The sequence below is a fragment of the Clinocottus analis genome, unplaced genomic scaffold (genome assembly GCF_023055335.1).
Source record: "Clinocottus analis isolate CAN_PGR_092001 unplaced genomic scaffold, fCliAna1.0.p SCAF_15, whole genome shotgun sequence".
In the NCBI taxonomy this organism is placed as follows: Eukaryota; Metazoa; Chordata; class Actinopteri; order Perciformes; family Cottidae; genus Clinocottus; species Clinocottus analis.
In genome coordinates this window covers 10,605,164-10,632,541 of record NW_027175876.1, presented here as the reverse complement: position 1 = coordinate 10,632,541, position 27,378 = coordinate 10,605,164, and the positions used below count along the sequence as shown (strand labels likewise).

The window sequence follows — 27,378 nt, the reverse complement described above, 5'->3', positions numbered from 1 at the left end:
TCACAGTCACAATTTACAGTGTAAATTGAAGCAGGACATGTAGCATGAACGGGTCTCCTCGTAAACACCATCTGTCAGGTGGCAGGTGGAAGTCCACAGTTGTGTGGGCCCTGTATACGATGTGCTATACAAGCATGGCGGCGTTCAGAAAATCTGACCAAACAACATTTAAATAAGAAATAAGGTGTTTTTATCTCATGGTGTGTGAATGCACTTTTACATTTGTGCAACACAGTTATAAAACAAAAGAGAGCTATTAGTAATGTCCGACAAAAATGTTATCTCCTTTATTCCTCTCTCTCAGATTCTAGATGTTTTGTGTTCCCTCTGTGTTTGTAACGGGGTGGCAGTGAGAGCCAACCAGAATCTGATCTGCGACAACCTGCTTCCTAGGAGGGATCTGTTACTTCAGACTCGACTCGTCAATGATGTTCAGAGGTAAAGAAAAACATCTGGATGGTTTTATTCATTAACTCTTTTTTGTGTCCTCATGGTAGCTGGTTAACATTTGATATGCGTGTTATGGTTTATTGTGCCGAAACATCAAAATAAAAGGAGATGATTGATCTTGGGCCACTACGTGTTGTTTTTGGGGTTCAACAAGATGATTTAGTGATTTTATATTCTGACGCTTTGCATCATAGACTTTTCTTCCTCTCTTATCACCTCCAGCATGAGGCCGAACATCTTTCTGGGCGTGGCTGAAGGTTCAGCTCAGTACAAGAAGTGGTATTTTGAGCTTGTGATTGACCAGGTGGACCACTTCTTAACTGGCCAGCCGACACACCTGAGGGTAGGCTGGGCCAACACGAAAGGCTACGCTCCGTACCCCGGTGGTGGAGAAGGATGGGGCGGCAATGGTGTCGGGGATGACCTGTACTCGTATAGCTTTGATGGGCTTCATCTCTGGTCAGGTAGGCATTTTATTTAAGGCCAGCACCACTGCCTAGTTTTATAATGTGTATTTCTATGAGCCCAAAACATATTTGGGCTCATAGAAATCCAACTGTTCTGCATTAACTTTGATTTAAGATGTTTTTTCACCAAATTTAATATGAGAGAGAAAAAATTACATATTTTACATAACCTTTTTAAGGGCCTTAAACTTATTAAACGGAAGCCCTTTACTTGACGTTTTCTCTGTGGCAAGCCAGCAAATACAAGTAAAAAAGTGTTCAGTTACATTTGACTTTCTTTGATAATTTGCACCATTACGGTGAAGTAATTGCAAATCATGCGGTGCCATACAAAAGTAAAGTCTTGTGGATTTGGAAGGATTTTGAGTTGGAATAACTTACTGTAAATAGTGCAGAAGCCCTCCGTCCACTCTCCAGGTTGCCCTCTTCGTTTTCCACAGAACTGACAGCAATACGACACCTTAGACCTCCACCTTAGACCTGCCCGTAAGACTTTAAATTAAAAGTGAAGCCCAGTTAAAGATATGTAGACATGTTCTCTGCCTACAAGAAAAACAACATTAGGGTTTGCATTTATTAAGCATATAATAAATAGTTGCCTCGTTGCTTTCGAGCTTTGAGTCCTTGAATGCCCCATATTCTCTGCTCTCACCCTAAAAGTCTAACACCTTTTTCACCTCTTTTCCTTTCCAAATCTCCTAAAAGATCCATAACCACCCCCTCATCTGTTTTGTGTCATCCCTTTTAAAGCACTCGTCCCTCCACCTCTCTGCTCCCCTCGCTCCCCATCGCCCATCATTCTGCCCTACATTCTGTCCTACATTCGCAATGACATTGCCGGTGTAACAGCCCTCCATCCTCCCTCTCTGTCTCTGCCCAATGTTGTCTAGGCCGAATCCCGAGGGCCGTGGCCTCCATTAACCAGCACCTGCTGAACTCAGACGATGTGGTCAGCTGCTGTCTGGATTTGGGCGCTCCCAGCATGTCCTTCAGGATCAACGGGCAGCCTGTGCAGGGCATGTTCGAGGACTTTAACACCGAAGGATTCTTCTTCCCGGTCGTCAGCTTCTCTGCAGGTGTCAAGTAAGGCTCCGCATTTATAAATGGGAAATGAGATCACGAAGCAATCCCCACTGAATGACTTGTTTTTTTTCCCTTTCTGGTGCTGTTCTTATACTTGCAATTACAGCTTGTCAGCCTATGACTGCTTATTATATAAAGCAGTTGTGTGGTTTTAAATTACAGGATTACTAAATTGGCCTCCTGTCAGGGATCAAAAAGAAGAAGAAAAAACCCTTAAAAAGCCACAATCTTCTCAAAACTTACTTTGATATGTGGTGTTACTAAATACAAAATTAACTTGTGGCAGACATATTAACAACCAATTGGATAGACTGCAGCCTTTGCGTTAGGTCATTCAAAATAAAAAACATTTAAAATACCCATGGTTAAGTTAAGAGTCAGAATATTAATAAATCTTATTCTGCAATGTTATCAAACGTCTCATCTCAGGGCCCGTTTCCTGTTGGGTGGACGCCACGGGGATTTCAAGTTCCTGCCACCCGCTAGTTACTCTCCGTGCTACGAGGCGCTGTTGCCCAAAGAGAAGATGCATGTGGAGCCTGTGAAGGATTACAAGAGGGACCATGACGGGGTTCGTGACCTGCTGGGAACCACCAAGTTCCTCTCTCAGGCCTCCTTCATCCCCACTCCAGTTGACACCAGCCAGGTGAGCTCAGCACCATCAAGGGAATACTTTTGCATCAGTAAATGTAAGATGCATGTGTATTATGAAAAAAATCTTCAACATTTTGGAAGCCTTCTAGAAGTTTCAGGGATCTCTCATATGAGGTTAATTCAGTTTTTGTTACATACCTGTTATATCGTACTCAATTCAGTGGCTGAAGCACAAATGCTAAATGAATGACGACTTGATACCAGTGTATAACAAATCTAAAATAAGGTGAATGTTCCTACAATCCACAGGAAGTTCACAGTTGCGTAGTCAGGAGGAAAAAAATGACAACAATCTTCATTTTTTGGCTCATTGGCATCTTTTTTTTAATCATCCAACTGTACCATCTGTTCCCCTTCTCTCTCTGAAGATTGTTCTTCCTCCTCACCTGGACAACGTCCGGGACAAACTAGCAGAAAACATCCACGAGCTGTGGGGGATGAACAAGATTGAACTGGGCTGGACCTATGGCAAGGTAAAGCTGCTCTCCATCATCGCATTCAGGGCACAAAAGCACGCAGGATATATGTGTGAATAGGTGGTTAAAGGTCAACCTGAGCCTTTTCCAGCAAAATGCAGGCTAATGGTTTGAAATCGCTGTCCTTTTGAAGTACATGGCACCAGTTTGGGTCTGGCTCCTGCTTCAATTTAGTGATATGGGCCTGTTTGTAAACTGCTCCAGAAAGAGAACAAATCAAATCCTTTGCTAAGTCAGAGTTAACAAGAATGAACATTATGTTCTGAAGTATTCAAAGCAAAATTTGTCATTTTGTTTTTGTTGTTTTCTCGACAATTGACAAAATACAATCTTCCTTTTTAGTGTCTTTATCTTTAACATTTTCTATCCAAACCTTTCTATCAAAAGCTCTATGTCTCCACGTTCAAAGGAAGGCGTGTTTCCTGCTGTAAGAACAATTAGCATGGTTTTCAGAGGATGGATCATCTTGTATCATGCAAGTCTAATGGTTCTCACTATATAAACTACGAGAAACCTCCCCCGAATTTAAAGCTGCAATAACACTAAAGTTATAACACAAAACAGGACCAAAGGTAGCCAGTATTAGTGACAGATGTAGTCAGTACATTCTGGTTGGTTCTGAGTTCTTGTCATTATGTCATTTTTCAGTTGAAAGTTTAGTTTAAGTGGGTAACAGCGGTCAACCGTTTTAACATTCAAAGACGTTTGAATGCTTCTGGGCTCTACAATTTTTCTCCATGTGTCCGTCACTCTCCCTGCTCACTGCTAAACGGTCCATAAGAAGTCTGAACCCATCCTCTTTTGTACTGGGGTGGTTATCGGAGAATCATTTCCCACAAATTTGATGAGAGTCTGACCTTCCAAGCGTATGACATCCTCATGAGTTGACTGGGAGAAAGCTCCACTCAGAGGGAAACCTAATTTCTTATTGTTATTAAGGACACCGTTGAGGTCCAGCTGCTCGGTATTAAATTTTTCTGCAAAGAGCCTCAGTCAGTTTAAAGTTACATTGATTGACTCCAAAACCGAAGCCTCTTTGGACAAGCAGCAGATACTTAGCAAGCTGAATGGTAATACAGTTATACGGCTTTATTGTTTTATATCAGAGTGCTTGAGCTCACTGTGTGTTGTGTAGACATTTATTTTCACCTCAAATCTGTTAAAAACTTTGAATAACATAATATTATCAGAGGAAGAGTCTCTTGTTAATAAGAGTTTTACTCGACTGGATCCCTGATAGTGGAGTAAATCACCTCTGGCCAGATCCTCCCTCAATTGAATCATCAATAACCCGAGCACCGCTTTCATTGTATACTTCTTTAATTCACAGTATATACTTGCATTTTCTTTATTATTTAATTTTCATAAATATATTATGTTCTGCGCTGCTATTTTTAGAGTATTTGCCATACTTAATATTTTCATGTTTACTATGTAACTTGTTTGCTGCTGCCACAAACACATGTGGATGAATTGTCTGTCTGTCTTTCTGTCGTCGCTGTGACTCCAGTCTGAGCTAATTAGTTGTATGTCGGCTTCATCAAAAATTCCTGAGGTTTGAATTGATCTAAGAGCAAAACAACCCAAAAATGCATTTGTCAACAATATTTTAGCAGATCTGGAAAGACAGGACCAAAAAGAAGAGAAACAAATTATCCTCTTCTGTTGCTGTGACTCAACAGAATCAAACAGTAATGACACCCAACTGCATTCTCCTCAGGTGCGGGATGACAACAAGAGGCAGCATCCTTGCCTTGTGGATTTCGGAAAGCTGCCTGAAACTGAAAGGAACTACAACGTGCAGATGTCTAGTGAAACACTTAAGTAAGGCCGAGCAGTTGGCTAAATAATCCAATTATCTATTCATGGCATTGCCTTTTCTCTTTGCTGAATGCCGCGCAGAAGCAGATTAAGGCTCAGATTAAAACAGAGCCTCTACTGACTTGCATCTCCTGAGTGAATTCCAGTATTGATTTTTAAGAATTATTGGGTCCAAAGCTTATTAGATCCAGCTACTGACTGAGTCACCTCACTGTAAAAACACCGCCATGTATCCACACAGCCATATCCGGCTACTATTTTCTGTGCAACTATTGCTCTTCTAAGACGTATGAATTAACTAATGAGCTGTGGTAAAACGTGGCAGTCTCTCAATGGATTCTGATGGTGTATGGTTAAAACATGTCACAAAGTTTAACGTGGCTTTAGTATTGATATCAGTTATTGTCTTCATCACTCTTTCTTTATGTCCCTTTCCCCCTCAGGACCCTGTTGGCTCTTGGATGCCATGTTGCCCAGGTCTTTGTTAACGCTGCGGATGATCTGAAGAAAATCAAACTTCCTAAAGAGTAAGTTAGCAGGTTGTTTTTTTTTCACACGGCATCCTTGAAACAAATTTGATGTATTTTGCTGTGGATAACATGCTATCATCACGTTGAAGTTATTTAGATGTCATGGTTTACCCCTGTAACAATATGATTTACTGACAATTAGTACATGTTGGATGACATTATAGACTCAATCTGTAAAGGCGATTATCTGAAGCACATGGAAAATACACTGCAGAATGTGTGTTCTTCACTTTGTATTGGTTATATTTTTTCTATTGATTTAAAACATTATTCTCAAAGCTGTTCGCTTGCCTCCACAATGTGATACTTCATTGTTATACATTGGTCTTGCCTCTAAGGATGAAAACAAAATTGAATTAGTTTTATGTTTTTCCAATGTGAGTGTTAGTGTTCAGGGAAATGGGAAGGTGATTGTTTCCTTTGTAATGTTGTTTCTTCTGCAGCTACGTGATGTCTAATGGTTATAAGCCTGCGCCACTTGATCTCTCTGACGTGAAACTGACTGCAGGTCAGGAGGTTCTAGTTGATAAACTAGCCGAGAATGCACACAACGTGTGGGCCAAAGACCGAATTAAACAAGGATGGACCTATGGCATCCAGCAGGTAACAGCCATGACTCCACATTTAGAAAGGAACTGGCAGAATACTGTTCTGGTCTTTAAATTAATTAGACTGGTTGATAATAAATCAAATATTAGGATTTTGCTGAAACAATGTTATTAGTATTTTATGCTCGTCTTTCTCCTCCCTAAATGTTTTAAATTTTTGTGTTAGGATTTGAAGAGCAGGCGTAATCCCCGCTTGGTGCCATATGCTTTTCTGGACGAGCGCACAAAGAAATCTAACAGAGACAGTCTGAGAGAGGCCATCAGGACCATGGTTGGATATGGATATGACATTGACCCCCCAGACCAGGAGGGTGAGGCCTTATTGCCGACATACAAAGCTCTTTTTTTTGTTTTTAAAATAAATGCAACAAAATCAGTGTTATGGTATAAATGGTATTTTAAAAAATTAATTAAAAAAATGTAAAAAGTCAAAGCTTCTCCCATCTCTCCCCTCACCCAGCGATCCATATTTTGGATGATCAGAGCATCGACACCATCCGCTTCTTCCGTGTGGAGCAGACGTATGCAGTGAAGACGGGAAAGTGGTACTTTGAGTTTGAGGCACTGAGTGGAGGTGATATGAGGGTTGGCTGGGCCAGACCAGGCTGCAGGCCCGATGTGGAACTAGGAATAGATAACCAGGCCTTCGTCTTCGATGGATACAAGGTGAACCAGCTCAGTTAGGATTTTATGGACGGTGCTCTACTAATGTTGAGTTAGTATGAAAGGAGATATATTTAAAAGTAATGGTGGAGAAACAGTATTATTTTGTATAAAAACATACATGTTCAATTTAGTGCTTCGTTTGTTTTTTATAGTTGGCAAGATCTTACAGTTAACAATATTTTGGCGGCTTGTACATCAGGATCACTTTGATCATAGCCGTTTTATGAGTGATTAGTGATCATGTGATACAAGCTTTGTCTTTTTTAAGGGTCGACGTATGCACGCAGGCAGCCGCTACTTTGGACAACCTTGGAAAAAGGGCGACGTGGTCGGTTGCATGATCAACATGGAGGACAAATCCATGATCTTCACCCTGAACGGAGAGCTCCTGATCACCAGCAAGGGCTCCGAGCTTTGCTTTACAGACTTTGAGACGGAGGACGGTGAGAGCTCCATAACCCAGTGACCTTTGCAGCTAATTCATTCATTTATTCTGTGTGTGTTTCATCCACTGTATCTCTAGAGGTAGGACTGGGTTTGTTTGGTATAAGGCAAAACAAAAAACTGCTACAAAATGTTAATGACGTTGCAACCTAATGAAGTCCATTGAGACTCTGGCCCGTTACTCTGGAAATGAACTTTCCTTCAGGACAAGACAGAGAGAGTCACATTGGAATAAAGTTAAATGATTCAAAGTCATTTTTCGTAGTTGATGGTACGATGGAATCTGCTGTATAGACATTTTACTTACAAGACAATATGATGGGATTTTGTAAGGCTAGTAAAGGTGCACATTTTAGTAAAATTGTGTGCGCTACAATTATTATTTTAAAATATTTTCTTTTCTGCATGTCTAGAGAATTTTTTTTCCCTTAGAGTTATAAATTCACCGGACTAATTAAGTCTCGCTCTTGATGGCACAGAGACAGATCACAGATTGTTTGTACTGAAACATCTGAGTTAGTTTTTAATAAATGTGCAAAGGAATGTTTTCCAACTTTGTTCAGGGAAGGAACCTCTCACATTGCATCACGGATGACATGACTGGATGATATTTCATACTTTGTAATAAACCAATATTGGTCCGTCAAATCCACTAATGTTCCGTAACTGTCCACCAGGTTTCATCCCTGTGTGCAGTATGGGCATGTCTCAGGTTGGACATATGAACCTGGGCAAGGACGCCAGTACTTTTAAGTACTACACCATGTGTGGCCTCCAGGAAGGCTTTGAGCCCTTCGGTGTCAACATGAACAGAGACATCACCATGTGGTTCAGCAAGCGCCTTCCCACCTTTGTCAACATACCCGAAGACCACATGCATATCGAGGTGAAAAAGCATTTTCGTGATGATTATCGTTGCCTATCAATGTCCTTCTTTGGATGTTCATTCCCTCCCCCTGACTCTTAACTCCTCAGGTCACGAGGATTGACGGCACGGTGGACAGCCCTCCCTGCCTCAAGGTCACTCACAAGACGTTTGGCACGCAGAACAGCAACAGTGACATGACCTACTGCCGAATGAGCATGCCTGTGGAGTTCTACTCTGCAGACAAGATACTGGACGAATCTCAGAAACTCAGGTCAGACGTCACCACGGCACTGGAGCAGCAGGGGAGAATATTGTCGAGATTCAAAGAAATATATCATTTTGAAGGCACAGCGGGGGAATCTCATAGCAATGTCAGATTGATCACTTTGATTGTCTATTGCAAAGTGACTTTTACGGCGCCTTTCTAGACTTCTGACCACCCAAAGTGCTTTAAAACTATATGTCTACACAAGTCTTCATCCATTTACACACCCATTCATGGACTGACGGCAGATGCCGCCATGCAAGTTGCCACTTGCGCAATGCAGGAGCAATTTGGGGTTCAGCCCAATGAAACTTTGACATGCGGACTGGAAGAGCTGAGTCTTTTTAGTTGCCTTCTGGCCTAAAGTGCAGGAGCAATACAAAAAAAGGAAAATAACTTGTTCTCAAAACCTGTGTTTTTGTCGGCAGCCATCCTCCAAAAGAAGATGGAAGTGTTGACTATGGAAGCATCACAACTGTAAGTCAACTCATATTCAAAGAAACACATCTGCTTGTTTTCTTCTCTCTGTCCGTCATGGACGACCTATTGTTCTGTTTCTTATTGCAGTACTACCACTCAGTGAGAGTGTTTGCTGGACAAGACCCTGCATCAGTGTGGGTGGGCTGGGTCACACCGGACTATCATTACTATAGCAAGAACTTCAGCCTCAACAAGACCCGGAGAGTCACAGTCACCCTGGGAGACGAGAGGGGCCGAGTCCATGAGAGGCAAGCTCCCGGCTCTTTGATCTGGAGTGTTTAGGATATATTGAAACAGAGAGAGGTGTAATGTAGGTGTGGAGAGTCACCTTGCATTAATTTAGAGAAGGTCAATAATTATTGTTCTTACAAAGTCGTTTGAAGGCTTCAGTGTGACTCCTGCTCTGCACAGAGCCCCTCAGGACATTGTGTGAAATGGGTTTTCAGAAATGAATGTCATTTTGATAGGTTTGTGTTTTTTTACAATACATTTTCCATTCATTCAAAACACTTTCGTCTATATGTCAGTATGCTTAAAGACAAGTTCAATGTAGGTGTCCCTCCATCATTGTAGGGTAGCGCAATGTGAGGCGGAAACGCATTTCGAGGGAGTAGATCATCAATTCTGGCTATTACAAGAAAATGCAAAAGTACATACAGCAAATTAATTTACGTGGTCAAGCTTTTGCCAATGTTAATGTTGTCTCTTAACTAACAAGGGAGAAAACTAAAATTCCTAGATTCCAAGATTTCTTTCAACACAAACAACACAACACCTATCACTCACGTTTACTCATCATCAGTCAACCCTCTATAAGTTTTCAACTAGAATGGCAAGCTTACACTTATTACCCATAAGCCTTAATTGACTCTGGAGTGGCGCTGTATCTTCAGCAGGAGAACCAAAGACATATTGACTTGTCTTTTATCTTCCCGGTCCCATCCAGTCATCAGGGGAGTAAAGAGAGAACAGAATGATTAAGAATGAGTCACTAATTAACACACATAATGAAAATATATTGCCCACAAATGAGTTGTTTTTCTATAATCCTTTGTTGTCCTGCGGTTCTTCATGTTCACGTGGATTTCCGCATGCCGAGCTCATTGTCTGCTGTTGCTGCAGTGTCCAGAGGAGCAACTGCTACTTGGTGTGTGGAGCGGACGCCGTCGGCCCGTCTTCCTCCAGCCGCTCCAACTCCGACCTGGAGATCGGCTGTCTGATCGACCTGGCCACTGGCCTCGTCTCTTTCACTGCCAATGGCATGGAGCTTTCCACAACGTATCAGGTGAATAAGGATAACGGCACAGTAGTTGGGTGCAGAGGACTAACACACAAGGACAGTCTGCCTCGTGAACTTCAGTACAGGCACATCATTATTTCTCTATTTGGTGGTGAATATATTGTGTTTGTCCTCTATATTTCTTCGTTTGCATCAAGTTTTTATTGTGCAATCCGTCTGGAGAAAAGGATTATTATTGAAACCATTACGTTCAGAGATTGAGAACTTTTGAGTGTTTTTGTTGTAATGAAGTTTGGGGATGATGGCCCCCACATCCTAAAATATCATCTCTTCTATCTTTCCGTCAGGAGCTGTAAAGTGAACTGATTTGCATCACAGTAAATTACACCTGCAGAAAGACACTTAGGAGCTCATGCTGTTGAATTCTCATCTGCTTTCACCACCAGATACTTGACAAAGGGAGACATCTGCTCGCTAATCCTTGTCTTGCCTCTCTGATCTCAAGTTTCTACGACTTATATTGAATACCTGACTAGACCATGAAATGCTACTGTCTCTGTTATTGCCACCCGTTTCTCTCTTTTCTTTCCCGTCCTTGATCTGAACTTGATTAAAAGCTTCTTGTCTTGTGGTAGCTTCAGTTGTTTCGCCTCTCTCTTTGTATTCTTCATTTGTCTGACATCTCATCAGTGCACCGACTGATACCAATTGAACTAGGATTTAAAATGCCAGCTAATCCATGAGCTTAGACTGGTTAAAAGCCTTTTGAGTCTTGAAGGAGCAGAAAGCTGAGCATCCGATCTGCCGTTTATCGGAAATAAGAACTTATATTCCTCTCGGGTTGGTTCAGGACAGATCGGACTTTTGTTTCCTTTATGGTACATTATTAAATCCTGTAAATCTAAATGAGCAAATCTATAATGTTGATGACTGAGCCTTGTTTATTTTCAGGTGGAGCCAAATACTAAGCTATTCCCAGCTGTCTTTGTACGCCCAACCAGTGCAAACCTCTTCCAGTTTGAATTTGTCAAGATCAAGGTTCGTCTCTTTTTAAATCCAACAATTTACAATTGTTCACAATGTGGCGTGTTGTGGTGGACGGGCTGTTGCCGGACAGGTAGAACGACGATTGAAACCCTAATTTACTAATGCCGTTGTACACTTAGCCTTGCACTGTAATTAATAGGAAGGCCATGATATGTATAACAATTTAGCGTCTTTAATTTTGTAAAGCCTGAGAAGTGTTTATAGAATCAATATATTTATTTGAGAAATTTTAATATTAAAACCATAACATGGTCCATCAACTAGTTAAAAACAGTGTTGTTTTTCTTCTCCTTGTGCTCCCAGGATGCGATGCCGCTCTCGTCTGCCATATTTAAGAGTGAGCACAGGAACCCGGTGCCGCAGTGCCCGCCACGTCTGGATGTGCAGACCATCGTGGCCGTGCTGTGGAGCCGGATGCCGAACACCTTCCTCAACGTGGAAACTGCTCGGGTCAGCGAGAGGCATGGCTGGGTGGTCCAGTGTCTGGAACCACTGGAGATGCTGGCCGTACATATTCCTGAAGAGAACAGGTGTGTAAGGATGTGACCAAGACCTAAAGCTTGACTGCACACGTCTACACCGGTTGTCTATAACTGGTCCAGTCTCACATTGTTATGTTGTGTTTAAATCTTTGAGAAGAGAAAAAAAAAACACTTTGCCATACGAGAGCCATGATTCTTTGAATACCTTGCCAAGCACACTATGTAACAACTTCGTAAAAGATTAACAGTTATTGTCTCACACAGTTTGTGTCGTTCATATTGCGCCGTGCTTTATTATTTATCTTAGAAAGGGTGGAGGGGGGGCAATATGGATAACATACTTGGTTATTAATGAAAAAGATGAGAGGCTTTCAGTAAAGACTGATTTGTCAACTATTTTGGATAAAAAAGGTTTTTGTCTAATTAAGTGATTAAATACCTGTCAGATTAAGAAACGTCATCAAAGTGTTTCAAACATTAAACTTTTATCTGATCCTGGCATAACCTTAGCATAACATAGTGTGCAGGTGGTATATTGTCTCAAGCGTGTATTGTCAAATTGTAAATTGGTAAAAACAACAAGCGTCTCGTTTGCCACCTGGTATAAACTACAGCCGTGGAAAAGGTTTTCCATCACAACATTCGTTTCCTGCTCTCTTGTAGGTGTTTGGACATCTTGGAGTTATCTGAACTTGAAGACCTGAGAAAGTTCCACTACCACACACTGAAGCTGTACTGTGCCCTCTGTGCTCTGGGAAACACCCGCGTTGCTCACGCCCTCTGCAGTCACTTGGACCAATCACAGCTGCTCAACACCATCGACAACCAATACCTCTCCGGCATGTTGAGAGAGGGCTTCTACAATGTACTAATCAGGTGCGGTATTTGCATTTAATTAGATTTAACGTAGTCTGATTTTTATTCTTTACCTTACTGCAGTTTGGGAAATTGGCTTTCGTGTCTGCATTTGAAAAGTGGAAAAGTAGCAGTGATACAAAAATGGTCTACAATGCTGCAACCTTTATTTTCATGCACAGAAAAAAAACAATATGAAGAATTGGAACGTATTAAAACGTCTTCTCCAATAGCATTAACTGTTAAAATGATGGAGCCACACACAAGACCACAAAGATGTGTAATCCAATAAAATGGATTGCCTGTTTTTTCACATAACGTCAATAAACCACAGACATATTTAGATTAAATCATACATTGCAAATTTCATCTGCTACTTTCAAGACGCAGTGCTTACCTCCATTAACACTGAAAATGCAGTTTCATGTGGAGGGGCTTAACATCCATGGAGGTGGGGAGTGCTGCTTTCAGCCGTGATTATAATCCCCAATGCATTTTAGAACTCAGCATCTCAGCAGCTAGTCTGATAATTGCTGACTCACTGGTGTAGATCAACAACCCTGTCACCTCCCACAGATATATTGAGATAATTTTGTGCTGTGGAGCTATAACAAACCTGCCAATTGCACAATTATACCACAAAGGGAAGTATATGTATAAGCCTGGAATACTAAAAGGTTATTTCCTGATAAGTGTAATGTCCAATACCTCCCGACTATGATTAAACAGATTCTTCTTCTTATTGCCAGCATCCATCTTGAGACGGCGAAGGAGGCTCGCCTAATGATGAATAACGAGTTCATCATCCCTGTGACGGACGAGACTCGCTCCATCAAGCTGTTCCCTGATGAGTCTAAGTGCCACTCGCTGCCTGGCGTGGGCCTGAGCACCTCCCTCAAACCTCGGGTCAACTTCTCCGCCGTCGGCATTATTAACACAAAGCGCCACCAGTACCTTTACAGCCCACAGATCCCTCTGGGCAGCCTGAAGGAGAAAGCCATCAGCATGCTCTCTGAGGCTGTGCAGGGCGGAGGCACGCACATCCGAGACCCGGTCGGCGGCAGCGTGGAGTATCAGTTTGTCCCCATCCTGAAGCTGATTGGAACGCTGCTAATCATGGGAGTCTTAACCAGTGAGGAGGTGAGAATGATTCTCCTCTTAATCGACCCCAATGTGTTCGGGGAGGCCAAGGAGGGAGAAGAAGCCAAGGGTGGCGAGGTGGCCGTGACAGGGGAGAAGGAAGATGTGAGCAAGAATGAGGAGAAGGCTGTGGAGGCGGGAGAGGAGGAGACAAAAGAGAGTAAACCGCAAGTTAAAAGTCTGCTGGAGAAGTCACTGCCCGAGTCTGTGAAACGCCAGGTGATGAAAATGATCGCACAAACATGCACAAACATTTCAGCGATAACAAAAGGAAATAGTTGCATCAAATCACGTCCCTCTACTAATATTCTGAGGTTTTAACTCGATTAAAAAAATTCTCCATCTTCTTTTCCTTCTTCCGATTTAGTGCACTAATTCCTCAATTGTCAGCAATTCAAAGTTTGTATGATTTATCTCACTGAGAAGTGACTGCATGAGTGCGAAAGAAGGTAGTGGATGAATACTAATTTCCCTATCTTTGACAAATGTACAAAATGCTGAAGACAGCTATAATCTTTGCATTATGAAGATGAAGGCAGATAATCTCTTGAAAAGGGCAATGATATATGTGAGTTTAATCTCTATTTACAGAAAATGTCTCAAAATCAGTTGATAGGAAAATGATCTAATTTAAAAACCACATCGAACAAGAGAATGATAAACTGTGACCTCTGAATGTACTCGCGATTGCCATTGTTGCTGAACTGTTATCTCCTTTCCAGATGTGTGAGCTGCTGCACTACTTCTGTGACTGTGAGCTGAAGCAACGCATCGAGGCCATTGTCAGCTTCTCCGACAGCTTTGTGTCCAAGCTGCAGTTCAACCAGAAGTTCCGCTACAATGAGCTGATGCTGGCGTTCAACATGTCCGCCGCCGTCACTGCCAAGAAGACCAAAGAGTTTCGTTCACCCCCACATGAGCAGGTACGATATTGCAATGGACCAAATGCTGTGAGAAACTGTTTACATCTATTGTGAGATGTAATTTATGTTCAAGGTGGTTTGAGGTATTATATTGGAACATGACACTCGAAAATCACTCAAGTACTTTCCAGTTACGTAATTCACTGAGTGACTTTTAGTTTTCAGTTGTTTCTGAACTTTATTTTCGGTTGATATCTAAAGGGAAAATGAATAGATAACTGTTATAAGTCCCAAAGGAGGTTTACCGGTCAGGATGCATTGTGTGTGAAAACTGTAGAATCAACATCAATCTACTAATTCATAGGTTGGCAATCGTTTGCAGGTTTTAAAATGGAAACAAGCACAAAAAGTATAACTACACAAAGTGCAAAGAGCTTGTTTCATTGTGCCATGCCATTGGGGCAATGAGCAGACTAGACTATGGAACCTGTACCAACTTGCACTGATGTTATCAACTGTTTGATGCTGGAAACACATTTCTCTCTGTTCTTCTTAAGCAACTCTTTAGTTTTTCTGCTTTCAGATGGAAGTAAAGATGTAAAAAGCATCAATGAAAGAAGTTGAAATATGTGCCGAAAACCATTGATAAAAATGTAGATCTCGCTGCCAGAACAAAAACTTCAGTTCATAAAAGGATCTCAGTTCTCCCTCACGGCACGTTAGTATGTTTCAGCCCAGTGTGTAATGACTGCGTCAGCGCCCTGAAGGGCCAGGACCTCAGATCTTTTGTAGCTAATGATTAGGACCCATCTAAACTCCATTTTTCTTTCAGTGTGTCTCTGAGCCACTTTCTTTTTCTGTCTCTGCTCCTATCACTTTTCTTTGTGCCGCGTTGTTGTAACAACACTGCAGTGTTGCCGCAAGCTAAAAGTTTAGATCTGCACGACTACGAAGAGAAGTTTTCAAAATGTTTAATTGCATTTCCTCTGAGCAGCAACATCTTGCAGAGGAGCACATGCCTACAGCTACGCTGATCCCTGAAAAATAAGTACTGTGGCGGTCGGTCAGCAGCAGGTGTATACTGTAGGCAGTATTCAACGTTCTCTAAGTTTGCAGTATGTTCCTCCCATGGTTTATTAAAAAGCCATGACAGAAATAGACAGAACAGCCGAAGTCGGACTCATGTATATTTAGTCTGTTAGCTTTTGACATGCAGCAAACACAGCAGATTTGTAGCTATTTAGAATAAATTATCGTTAAAGCTACTTCTGCTTTTCTAAAGATATTCATTTGTACATGTCATTAGACTTGACGAAAAATCACACTGCGTTTACACTGTCAATTGTCGTATGAGCAGTTGCCTGAGTGTTCACAGCAGAAGCACATTTTCTGCCCCTCTGCTCTTTTCTACAGAGCTTCTCTCTCTCTCTTTCTCTCTTTCTCTCTCTCTGTCTCTCGCCTGTAGCACTTGCTGTCTGTTTAGGCACAACTAACAAGTCTGTGGAATGAAGACCCTATGTAATTTTAAAACCACTATCCCAGATTGTGATAATTGCTCATGTGGGGGAATTGTAACTCCGGGAGAACAGCAGGCAGAGTGAAGGAAGGTCAAACGCATCGGCATGCATGGGATGCACACTTTTTCATTTATCAGCATCAGTTTATTTGTCATGTGTAATGTATAATTTAGTTGTTCACATTTGATTATTAGTGTGTTTTCTTGACACTTTTGCTCATGGAGAAAATAGACCATCCACCGCATCACACTGTGTGAACTGAGTTGGTTTACATGGACAAAAGGACACAGGCAGCTGTTCTCTGAAAATCATTGTGCTTCCAGTGTGAACATCCGGTGTGAACCTGTCTGATTATTTCTGTCTGCATTGATCAGACAGATACTATCTAAACAGCTTTTGTGAGCACTGACTGCAGGACTCTACACACATGTCTGCCGTTGAGTTATGACTCAGACTATCACTGGTGCTATCTGCTCTGTATGTATGTCATCCTCCTTTTTAGTCACACTTTCACACACTTGTGTGCTTTTTTGCTAAATTCTCCCCCTCCTCCTCATCCCTCCGGCTCTCTAACACACATTTTTATATTCCCTTCCCCACTCTCTGCTTCCGACCTTATTGTTTGTCTGTTTCCTGCAGATCAATATCCTGTTGAATTTCAGTGCAGGGGAGGACTGCCCGTGTCCTGAGGAGATCCAGGAGGAGCTCAACTCCTTCCATGAAGAATTGCGGCTACACTGTGGTAGAGTCCAACTGCTCTCTCAATTATTTGACAAATGGTGTTGATTTTGATTAGTTAATGTTGATACCTTGTGCTGAGGAAGGATATCTTCTAAAGAGCAGTGTTTTTTTAGGTGTTATAAGCACTTGTCGAATGCCGGGTGAGAAATGGAGGCTTATCTGTTGTCAGAAATAATAAAATACCAACATACTGTGTCCGCAGATACTACACGTATTACTAACTTTTGCACATATAACCACACAAAATTTTGGATTTCTAAATGTCTGACAGGAGTGTGTTTCCCCATGCAGGAATTCCTGTGGAGGAGGAGGAGGAAGAGCAGGACACTTCGATAAAAGGCCGTCTCCTCGCTTTACTCTACAAAATCAAAGGTCCACCTCAGAAGACAGAGAAGGAACCCACCGAGAAGGAGCAGGAGGCTCCCAGTAAGTCAATCTGAACATCTCACAGCACAGTATTTTTGTGAAATTATTAAAATGCACCCATAATCCCAGAGGTTAGGATCCGACTCAGAGATTAACCTCTGAAGTATCTTTTTTATTTTTGGCTTTTCAGGAAAGACAATGTACAAGTACACTGTCAAAGAAGGAAACACTCTTTTCAACAGATCGGAGGATACCTAGCTCCTAATTTCGTGTATATATATATGTATATTATTATTATTATTATTATTATTATTATTATTATTATTATTATTATTATTATTATTATTATTATTATTATTATTATTATATATGATACAGTACATGTATGATATATAATAATAGTACAAGACACTGCCCGGCTGCTATTTTAACAAGCTGGGGAAATCATGGCTATGTTGTGTTTCAAACAGGAGAAGACTAATGGACACTGACTACTGAAAGACTCTTTGCTAAAATTTTAATGCCTCATACTCCAGCCTCCCACACCAAGCATGCATTATTAAAACGTTCCATAAGTGGACAGATGATGTGATTCAAGATAGTTCTGGACAACTCACCTCTTCAACATCACATAAAGATCATATTCAAGTAGACATATTAAATGATGGGCAAGGAAACAAGCTGCTCCTTGCCAATGTCAATTATACTCATCTTTTCAACATGTATATGTTATTATCTCACTGTCTGATCTCTCTGTAAATGTAGTATTATGCTTCCTGCTATATAATCTAAATTAACCAACAAGAATAGGAGCTCCGTGTTTTGTCTTTGGTTGTCTAGTCTTTCAGGAACGAAATTGCTGATGTGCACTATTTAGATTTCAGAGGTTATCAGCCCATTTCAATTGATTTTGGAACACTTTATTGAATTGTGTTTGTTGGTCACCATGTAGTTCTCCTAAATTATTTTTCTTTAATTCACTACATCATTCACATCTACTTTAAGTACACTGACTACATCATGAGTGAATTTTAGAAAGAGGATATGACAATATTACTTTGTAAGTGACGGACTTTGGCTATGCTAGATAAGGTAGACAGTGGCATGTACAATGTAGTCATGTTTCATTAAATGTATTTAAAAATAATAATAACAGCAAACGGCTGCTTTCATGTTTTTGTAGAAGCCACAATTACCATTGCGGCCAATTCAGTGTTGGAAAGAAACGCAGGCTGAAAAGACGTCTTTGATCAACTCTGAAATGTTTTTATAAGCTGCACCATATTGACTGCGTGTGGCCGTTTACAATACAGCTTGCAGACGGGGGAGTTTCAGTTTGTTAGTGATGACTCCCATGTGGGCTACTGTTAGGAGACGATGCAGAGCAGATGTGAATCTGCCAGACATTTACCTCCAGGGCAGCGCTCTCTCTCTCTCTGTCTGTCTGTCTGTCTCTCTCTCTCTCTCTCTGTGTCTCTCTCTCTCTCTCTCTCTCTCTCTCTCTCTCTCTCTCTCTCTCTCTCTCTCTCTCTCTCTCTCTCTCTCTCTGTGTGTCTCTCTCTCTCTCTCTCTCTCTCTCTCTCTCTCTCTCTCTCTCTCTCTCTCTCTCGTCTCTCATTAGGATTCTGCTCGAATCTGACCCCCTTTGTTCTCCACAGATGTTGGGCTGTTTGACTTAAACACTCAAAGTTTAGCGATAGCTTTGGAATAACAATGTAAGATTCGGAGAGGCGTGGCATTTAGCTGCAGCCTCATCGTTTATCACTACAGTTTCTTTGGCGTTGGGCCCAGTTCTATTGGTGCTTGTCTGTGAGATTTAAGTTTGATAGGACTTTAAAACAAAGTTTCAAAGGATTACTCAGACAAATATAAAATACAATTTTTATCTGTTTCTATATATCTAGCTTGTACTTAGTGCTCTCCTATAAATGCATAAGATACATGAGAGACATGTTATTCCTTTTTCTTTTTTTTCTTAAAATGTGGATCTTTTGAGGTGCCTGGGGAACGAAGCCCACAGCTGTTTCTAAACAGTCCTTGGAAACCCTTCCAGACATTTTCTTACAAGGATAAGCAAAAGTCAATTATACCCTAACCTTTTAAAGTCACCTTACTCAAGTAATAAAAGGGGTGAGAGACATAGGTGCTATTTTAGTAGCTGCATATTGCTTAAAAAAGATCAATCATTGTCTTCTAATCCCAAAGTTTTTGTGTCAAGGTTTGCTCAATGACGTGTGAATGTTATTAGTGTGAATTTGGTTTAACATGTTTAACATGTACATGCAACATCCAATAAATAAATATTATAAAGCAGAAGCTATCTTTCTGACATAGCATGTAAAATACTAAACTTAACTAAGTTAATTCATGTTCTGTTTACTGAACTCTTATGTCTGTTGAAAGTGACAGATTTCACAAACTGGATTTCCAGACTATATTTTTTCTAGATATATTGTAAAAATGAGAGTATCATCAGTGTACATAAATAAGTAATCTGGTCTTATAGCTTATAAGCAATAACTCTGCCTATAGACTACTTGATCTTTCTTTTCTTCATGCGTGATTAAGGATGTACAGGCGCAGTATTTCCTCTGCTTGACTTCTGAACATAGTTGCACTTTTTGCTTCGTTGTGGATTTTTCTTGCTGATTATACAACATTTCTGTGGATCATACAAAATGATAAACTTTTTTCTGCTACCTTTGCCCTCTCCTTTTTAGATTAAATGCCAAACATGTAAATAGAATAATCAACAGTGCAAGGTAACATAACGCACATATACAAAATCAAAGAATTCCAACCGTAGTTTTATTTCAGACTTAAAATAAACCAAATGAAATGCACATGGCTAATTATATATTTGTCTTGCTCATTGGCTTCGTCTGAAACTTCCACTGAACCAGCCAAGAAGAAAATACAGCAATTATCAAAGCTTTGAAATAACAACTGAAAGGCAAAAAAGGATTTCCTCACAAATGGACTAGTGGTAAAGTTGTTGAACTGTGGGTGAATAACTCTGTGTTGTTATTGGAATGGGCTAAAACAATGTGACCCATTGCCACCCGGATCACTTCATCCACTGAAGGCGCAAGTAGAAAATCTACGGCCTGCCTCTGCGGTCAAGTCATCACATCATGAACTATTCTCTGATTTGAAAAGCTGCACTAACTTTGTTAACTATATATCTTTATTTACACCTGGATGTTGAATTCTTACTTCTTCAGCCAACCTGAAGGAGCTGATCTCTCAAACCATAACCAGCTGGGCTCAGGAGTCTCACATCCAGGACCCAGAGCTGGTCAGAGTGATGTTCAGCCTGCTAAGGCGGCAGTATGACGGCATCGGGGAGCTGCTTCGGGCCATGAAGAAATCCTACACCATCAGTGCCGCCTCTGTGCAGGATGCTATTAACCTGCTGGTATCTCTGGGTCAAATCAGGTCTCTGTTGTCAGTGCGCATGGGCAAGGAGGAGGAGAAACTGATGATCGATGGACTCGGGTAAGAAAATGTAGTGCAATGAACGCAGGTATTTGTTTGAATTCAACGTAAATTGTGATGTAAAATTCTGATTGCCAATTGAAAATTTTCATTACACACATACATTGACAGGGTTGGTATTCTTGAAAAACGAGCGGGAGCACGCTCGCTCTATAAAAACATATCCAACCAAAAAAACACAGGCCTATGTTGCAAACTCTTTGCCAATAAAAGTAGCGAGTAGCACTAGCTCCAGATGTTGCTAAATATAGCAGGAAAGTGAACCAAGTAAGCACTGGTAGCCCCTCCCTCCAGGCCTCACTTTTTTTAAGCCACTCCTCCAAAATGATTATTAAGAGCGTAAATGTATAATGAATGAAACCACAAACTATTGCTATTGTTAGTACTCATAGCTGTTAAGCTAGCGGATGCCGGGCAGAATCCATGCAGGCAGGTAGGTTGACATGCAAAATCCAAAACGTTTCTGAAGATAATTACCAACCCTGTGTTTAACCTCTAGCCTTTTAATGTGCTGTGCGTTGCATCAAAGGTTAGGGATGTAAAACACATGAACTCATTATTTTCTCCTGTTCCCAGCGACATCATGAACAACAAGGTTTTCTACCAACATCCCAACTTGATGCGAGTGCTGGGCATGCACGAGACCGTCATGGAGGTCATGGTCAACGTTCTGGGAGGTGACAAGTCACAGGTGCGAAGGCGTGGCCACATGTTTAATGTCAGGAGACTCGATTGGACTGTTAGTATTAGCTGTAGTCAAGCCGGTACAACCCAGTGCTGTTTTTATGTTAACTATTCGAGTGAATAGTTGACAAACCATCTCAACTTGAGGTCTTATTACACGGTTGTTCTGGAGCTTTTGACAGTCCTCATTAGCAGACTGGGTTTTCTCAGTTGCAAAGGAATGGTCGATATTTAAACTTGTTATGCTTCTGAGCATCTCTCAGACCACGCTTACATTAAAGTTCAAGCTGAACTAAATAGTTGTTTTAACTTAATTTAACCCGTGCAAGTGTCAGCTCATTGGCTTTCTCTTTGATCACCCTCAAATATCCTGGAAAGCTATTCATATGCTTTTAGCTCTTTTCATAACTTATTTAGGAGTTTAGGAGAGTGGGTCCCTGTTTTATTTATCCATGCATTCATTCACTGCCATGCATATGTGTGTGACGGACAGCTAATACATCCTGCTGACTGTTTCACGATATTCCATTGATCTACAGCGGCTAATAATGCTCTAAGAAAAGCAACAATGTGCCAAAAAAAGCTGGAGAGAATGATACATATTGTGTTTTACTAAGAAACACTGACTGTAAACATTACGTTTTGTTTATAAAAAAACTTCACAGGGCACCTAATCTGCCTTTTGAACAGAGGAGTTTAATTAAAATGTATGTCCCTGAACCGTTGTACCTGCACCCTACAAAGGTTCTTAATCCCAGGTTAATCACATCTGATGGCCCCAAAAATATCAAAGTGGAGCCTGCAGCACTGAACCGTTGAGTTTCTGATTCAGATCAGTTTTGTACCTGCGACTACTTGATTGAAAAGCCCTGACAGACGCTAATCTTGTATTATCTTTTAGGTTGTATACTGATTTCAAGAAAGCACTTTGTATCGTAAGATGTTGAAGCCAAGATCAACAACATCACACTCAGAAAAGCCACAAGGGTAATGGAGAGGGCAGAGGAGGGCAAGAGAGGGGTAAGAGGCAGGCCTCTCAAGCCTGTCCTTTTTGGGCAGTGCTGACAGAAGCTGAAAGAGATGGTTGTGATTTAATGCCACATCCAGTGCCAAGCATGAATTAAACCCCAGACAGAAAGAGCTCAGGGAGACATTCAGGCCTTCACATCTGACACTGACAGTCTCATCACACCGTCTCAGACATAAATTCCAGACCAGTTTAATGCCACTTGATATGTGCACTTCCCTTACTGTGGCCATATAAAGTGGCATTACCACGGCAAGTGTAAAAGGTTTACAGTATTTTATCTTAAAATTACAAACTGATGCTATCTTACAATTCTGTTAATCATGGCATAAAACAAACACACTACTATTTTTCAACCCAGACTTTAATACAATGTTGTTTCCCAATCGTGCACTGTGTTGCCACACAGGTGGTTTCACAAAGTCTCAAACTCATTAGAAAGGAGAAATTGCTTTGGCTGTCAAACACCATGATTTGTTTTTGTGCCGTTCATATTTGGAGAGTGTAATTTTTCTGAGAAAAGGTGTGGACTTACCTCAGTCTGACATCTATATATTCTTCTAATAATTCACTTTTACATCTGACGTCGACAAAACTGACTTCACTCTTATACATGTTATGCTCACCTAACACTTGGGCTGAAGCCGCACTAGGAGGGGGTAACGGCATTATGTTGAAGGTGAAATGATTTTCCTGTTGTGTTCTGAACAGAAAATTGTTTTTGTTTGTTGACTATGCTTTAAGCTTTTCTCAGAGCCAAGCACATAAGACCCCAGACAAATCCAAGAGATTAACATTGGCCTCAGCCCATGCTGTAGCTTATTTGTAAAAAGGCTTGAAATCATCAACAAAATAGTTTTTTCATAACCTGAGGGTCTGAAACTCCCAAAACTACACTGCTGTCGATGTCCAACAGAAGAAAGAATTAGGACTCCAGCGATCTGAAGATGATTGAACTGATATATTGTCGAGTTGGGCTGGGACGACCAACTCAAGGTCCTAGAGAGAGTTAAAGAAAACAATTTATTTTGCAACTAGAAAGCTGAAATGTACGAAACGGGGCTAAAAGAGACAGACAACCCATTTCAGAGATGGAGAGAAAATGTTGGCAATAGTTTACTGTAGCTTTCTGCTGACCCCCTCAGCTGCTGCACTGCAGGCTAATGTATTAGAGAGATGGAGAGAAATGTTGCTTGTAGGCTAAACTATTGAGATGGCCTCAAGGCGAGAGATGGCCGGCTGTTGAGATTATCCTCTGCAGCCACTGCAGAAAGGCTATTGCCCGTCTGCCAATTCTGCCTCACTTCCATGCAACACTGGTCACAGAAAAAGATCAGAATAAAGTTGTCATTTGTCTGGCCATAACAATGTGCGTTCCCACACTGTGACAACAGTGTGTGGATGAAGTATTAAGTTGTTAAATTTGATTAATTGAACGGCTGGCTACTAAACCAGCTACCTTGCTAAAATCATTTCCATTATTTAAAAAAAACTTGATAGCCAGCATTAACTAACGTGCTTCATTTAATTATTCTGCCTCCACCTATGCTCCGCCCACAAAGGGACGTTATTATGGTAACTAACACAAAAAGATGTCTAAAGGTTACAAGTTTAATATTGCCATTGTTAACCCCTTTTTTTCCTGAAAATGTCAATAAAATTCAATAAAACCGAGAGTCTGTTTGACTTTAGCACGTCTTTACATTTGTGTTTTTATTTTTGTCCACAGGAGATCGCCTTCCCAAAGATGGTGGCCAGCTGTTGTCGTTTCTTGTGCTACTTCTGTCGTATTAGCCGGCAGAACCAGAAAGCCATGTTTGACCACCTGAGCTACCTGCTGGAGAACAGCAGTGTCGGGCTGGGTAGGTGCTGATGGATTCACAAGGAGGCGGTCCTATTATCATCTGACAGTCGCCTTTTTCTATCATAATTAGTGCATGCCTGAGAAAAGGAAGACAGAGGTTTAAAGATGTATATAAAAATTAAAAAAAATAAATGAAGAGTGAGCAGGAGGTACAGAAAAAAGGAATATATCGTGAGAAAAGGTTTAAAGGTATAGTGGAAGAAAAACATTGAGAGAGGAAGTCAAATATATATGCATAGTTTCTTCGATTTTTTTCCTCAAATTAGAAACTGAAATGTGCCCTTTTGCTGCTCCCAAAATAATGCAAAATGTTCTTTGAAACCAATCGTTGCCACTTGCTGGAGGTGTTCTGCAGCTAATTCAAGTTCAGACACAAACGCCTCGCTCACAGCATGTCAGGGTATCGGTTTGAGAGTGAAAGGGGACGAGAAGGAGGCAGCTGGTAGAAAGAGCACAATGGCAGAGAGCAAGGTAGAAAGAGTCTGGGCGGGGGTTATTTAGTCATGCAGGGCATGACTGATGAGTCACTGGGCTCTGCCTGCTGCTGCCTCGGTTGCTACTGTCAACTAATGTCAACTGCCTGTGAAAGAGAAGACGGTGTGAAGAAGACCAATGAATGCAAACAACGCAGTTTATTATGCCGAACATGAAACATTTCACGTTTGCTTACTCATAAATCATTTACGTCAATGTGAAGGTGCTGGGAGACAGGTCTTGTGTGGGTTTTTTTTAATCTAGATTACCTGTGCATAACTATTTTCAGAGTATGTGCCCAATGGCAATTTAATAAAAGCAAGTGTTTTTTGAAGTTATGATTAATTATTCATCTGATCAATGATGATCATTGTAGTAAATGGGAGACGCACACGTCCATTAATAGTAGCACACTTAATCCGTGAAACATTCTACAGATAATTTCTACTAAATATATTTTAGCATACTATAATGTGTATTATGTTTGCAACTTTAATTAAGTGTCCAAATATTACTGAATAATACAGCGTTGAAGTGATAAAGCATTCTCACTTTCTGTATCATATGTTGATAGACTGCCCCCTGTTGTTTAGTTGTCTTTGCTGTTAACACTTACCTGTGTGCATGTGTGTGCGTGTGCGTTGTTCGTGGTGTGTGTGTGTAGCCTCTGAAGCTATGCGGGGCTCCACTCCGCTGGATGTTGCAGCATCTTCAGTGATGGACAACAACGGCCTGGCTTTGGCCCTGGAGGAGCCTGACTTGGAGAAGGTTCGTGACTGGAGCACACAAACAAGCATGTTTACTATATGACTGACTGCTGCAATTATGCCATTATCCTTAAAAACATTATTAATTAGTGCACCCTGTGGTTTTCAGCTGATTATCAGCCAATGTTTGCTCTTTTCATTATGAGTTATTTGTTGTTGCAGCATATGAATCTGCTGTATGATGAACTTCCTTGACTGGTAAATACTATTTCAGGCACTGTAAAATTGCATTTTAATTGCATTAAACATGCTGAGATGAGAGAACCAGATATGTTTGGAGTAATGTAGCTTCAGTTCACAGAAACAACCTTTTAAAAGCTCATGCACAGGCAGGATGACCTCTTGATGGTACGGGTTATTTTGAATATGCTCTGTGTATTAAGGCTGGTTCTGCGTGGGATGTCGTAAACGACTATATTCCAAATTTTGAGTATGAACATTAATTCTTGCGTAATTTTTATAAACTGCCACAATGAGACTCCCTTTGGGGGTTTAGCTTCCGCCCGCTGTCCTCTCCCTCTCTCAGAGCAAGTGTGTGTGTGGCGTATGAGCATGGAGGTGCTGATGGGGTGTGTGGTTTTAAAATTTAAATAGATGAACAAATAAAATGAATAATATTTTTTTAAACTACCTCCTGCCAACTTTGCTTCAGAGAAAGACATATTTAGTGTCTGTGTAATTTGTATTATTTAAATAATTAGTCAGACTTCATGCCTCATATGACTTAATGAATACTAAACTGACTTTAAAATGACAGAACATAATCTCATAGTGTTCAGATTAGTTTGCTAGAATTATCTGACTAGTATGATCATACACAGCAAAGGTTAAAACTGTTATGTTGTGTTGAAAAATATCAAGTTAGGCAAAGCCTTAACATTTAGAGACATTATTTATCAGCCGTATCGCCCGGCCTTGCTTGACGGTATTATATCCTTTGAATGAAGAATTGTATCTTCTGTGATATTAGCAGATTCTTGTCCTTAATTCTTCTTTTAAAACTCCTGACTGCTGGCCTTTTGTATGGTGAAAGTGAGCCAGACAGTTATAGAAACCTCAATCCACCCATGTCTTTTCATTAGAATATGATGGATGATTTTGTCCCGTTTGAATAAGCTTGCTCAGCAAATGCTTTCAAGCCGTCACTGTTACTCACTCTGACAGTCAAAAAGACAAAATATGCCATTATAATACCCAGGAGTAACACTGAATTTGTGTTTGTGTGTGTGTGTGTGTGTGCGTGTGCGTGTGCGTGTGTGTAGGTGGTGACATATCTGGCAGCCTGTGGTCTTCAGAGTTGTGCCATGCTGGTGGCAAAGGGTTACCCAGACCTCGGCTGGAACCCTATAGAGGGCGAGCGCTACCTGTCCTTCCTGCGGTTCGTCGTCTTCTGCAATGGTATGTTTGACATTCATACTGAGTGCACAGCGTAAATACAGTACAGTAGACTCATTAAATCTTTAAATGCACGTCTCCCTGTCCTGTTGAATACCAGGTGAGAGTGTGGAAGAAAATGCCAACGTGGTGGTGAAGCTGCTGATCAGGCGTCCCGAGTGTTTCGGCCCCGCCCTGAGGGGAGAGGGAGGTCAGGGTTTGCTGGCCGCCATGAAGGAAGCCATCAAGATCTCTGAAGACCCGGCCCTGGATCTGCCCAAGACTTCCGCTGGGGTCACCGCCGGGTAGGAGTCCACACCAGTGTTCTTACATCCTGTTGAAAAGTGAATCAGCACAAAACACTAAAAATACTTGCCCGAGGTGGAAGAGAAAAGGATATAGCAGCCGCGACATTGATGGAAGCTGTGATTAAAGCTGTGTAGAAAGTGTCGGGGGCCTCGCCTGCTCACATCTTTATGCAGAGACTTTAATACACTGGCTGCATTTTAAAGGGGTAGGTTGGCCTTGCATGAAGTGAGGCGAGGGATTGGGAAGCGAGTCCAAATCGATGTGCAAAGCTCAGTGGCCTGTAAGGAGATCATGTACTGCGCCAACACATTGTTATAA

General features: G+C 41.2%; 1 protein-coding gene across 1 annotated transcript in view; it reads left to right on the top strand.

Moving 5' to 3' along the window:
* ryr3 (ryanodine receptor 3) overlaps window positions 1–27,378 on the top strand; it is a 98,301-nt gene that overhangs the window by 38,587 nt on the left and 32,336 nt on the right. Inside the window, exons 17-45 of the mRNA XM_068577744.1 lie at window positions 305–438; window positions 673–914; window positions 1,808–2,000; window positions 2,430–2,646; window positions 3,023–3,127; window positions 4,851–4,954; window positions 5,395–5,478; window positions 5,925–6,084; window positions 6,256–6,400; window positions 6,550–6,755; window positions 7,024–7,198; window positions 7,877–8,085; window positions 8,175–8,338; window positions 8,761–8,809; window positions 8,900–9,060; window positions 9,935–10,097; window positions 11,004–11,090; window positions 11,403–11,629; window positions 12,245–12,457; window positions 13,186–13,795; window positions 14,299–14,499; window positions 16,596–16,698; window positions 16,989–17,123; window positions 20,288–20,561; window positions 21,138–21,252; window positions 24,002–24,134; window positions 25,275–25,378; window positions 26,640–26,775; window positions 26,873–27,056. Of these exons, the coding sequence (XP_068433845.1) occupies window positions 305–438; window positions 673–914; window positions 1,808–2,000; window positions 2,430–2,646; window positions 3,023–3,127; window positions 4,851–4,954; window positions 5,395–5,478; window positions 5,925–6,084; window positions 6,256–6,400; window positions 6,550–6,755; window positions 7,024–7,198; window positions 7,877–8,085; window positions 8,175–8,338; window positions 8,761–8,809; window positions 8,900–9,060; window positions 9,935–10,097; window positions 11,004–11,090; window positions 11,403–11,629; window positions 12,245–12,457; window positions 13,186–13,795; window positions 14,299–14,499; window positions 16,596–16,698; window positions 16,989–17,123; window positions 20,288–20,561; window positions 21,138–21,252; window positions 24,002–24,134; window positions 25,275–25,378; window positions 26,640–26,775; window positions 26,873–27,056 (5,033 nt within the window). The remainder of the gene's footprint in view (window positions 1–304; window positions 439–672; window positions 915–1,807; window positions 2,001–2,429; window positions 2,647–3,022; window positions 3,128–4,850; window positions 4,955–5,394; window positions 5,479–5,924; window positions 6,085–6,255; window positions 6,401–6,549; window positions 6,756–7,023; window positions 7,199–7,876; window positions 8,086–8,174; window positions 8,339–8,760; window positions 8,810–8,899; window positions 9,061–9,934; window positions 10,098–11,003; window positions 11,091–11,402; window positions 11,630–12,244; window positions 12,458–13,185; window positions 13,796–14,298; window positions 14,500–16,595; window positions 16,699–16,988; window positions 17,124–20,287; window positions 20,562–21,137; window positions 21,253–24,001; window positions 24,135–25,274; window positions 25,379–26,639; window positions 26,776–26,872; window positions 27,057–27,378) is intronic.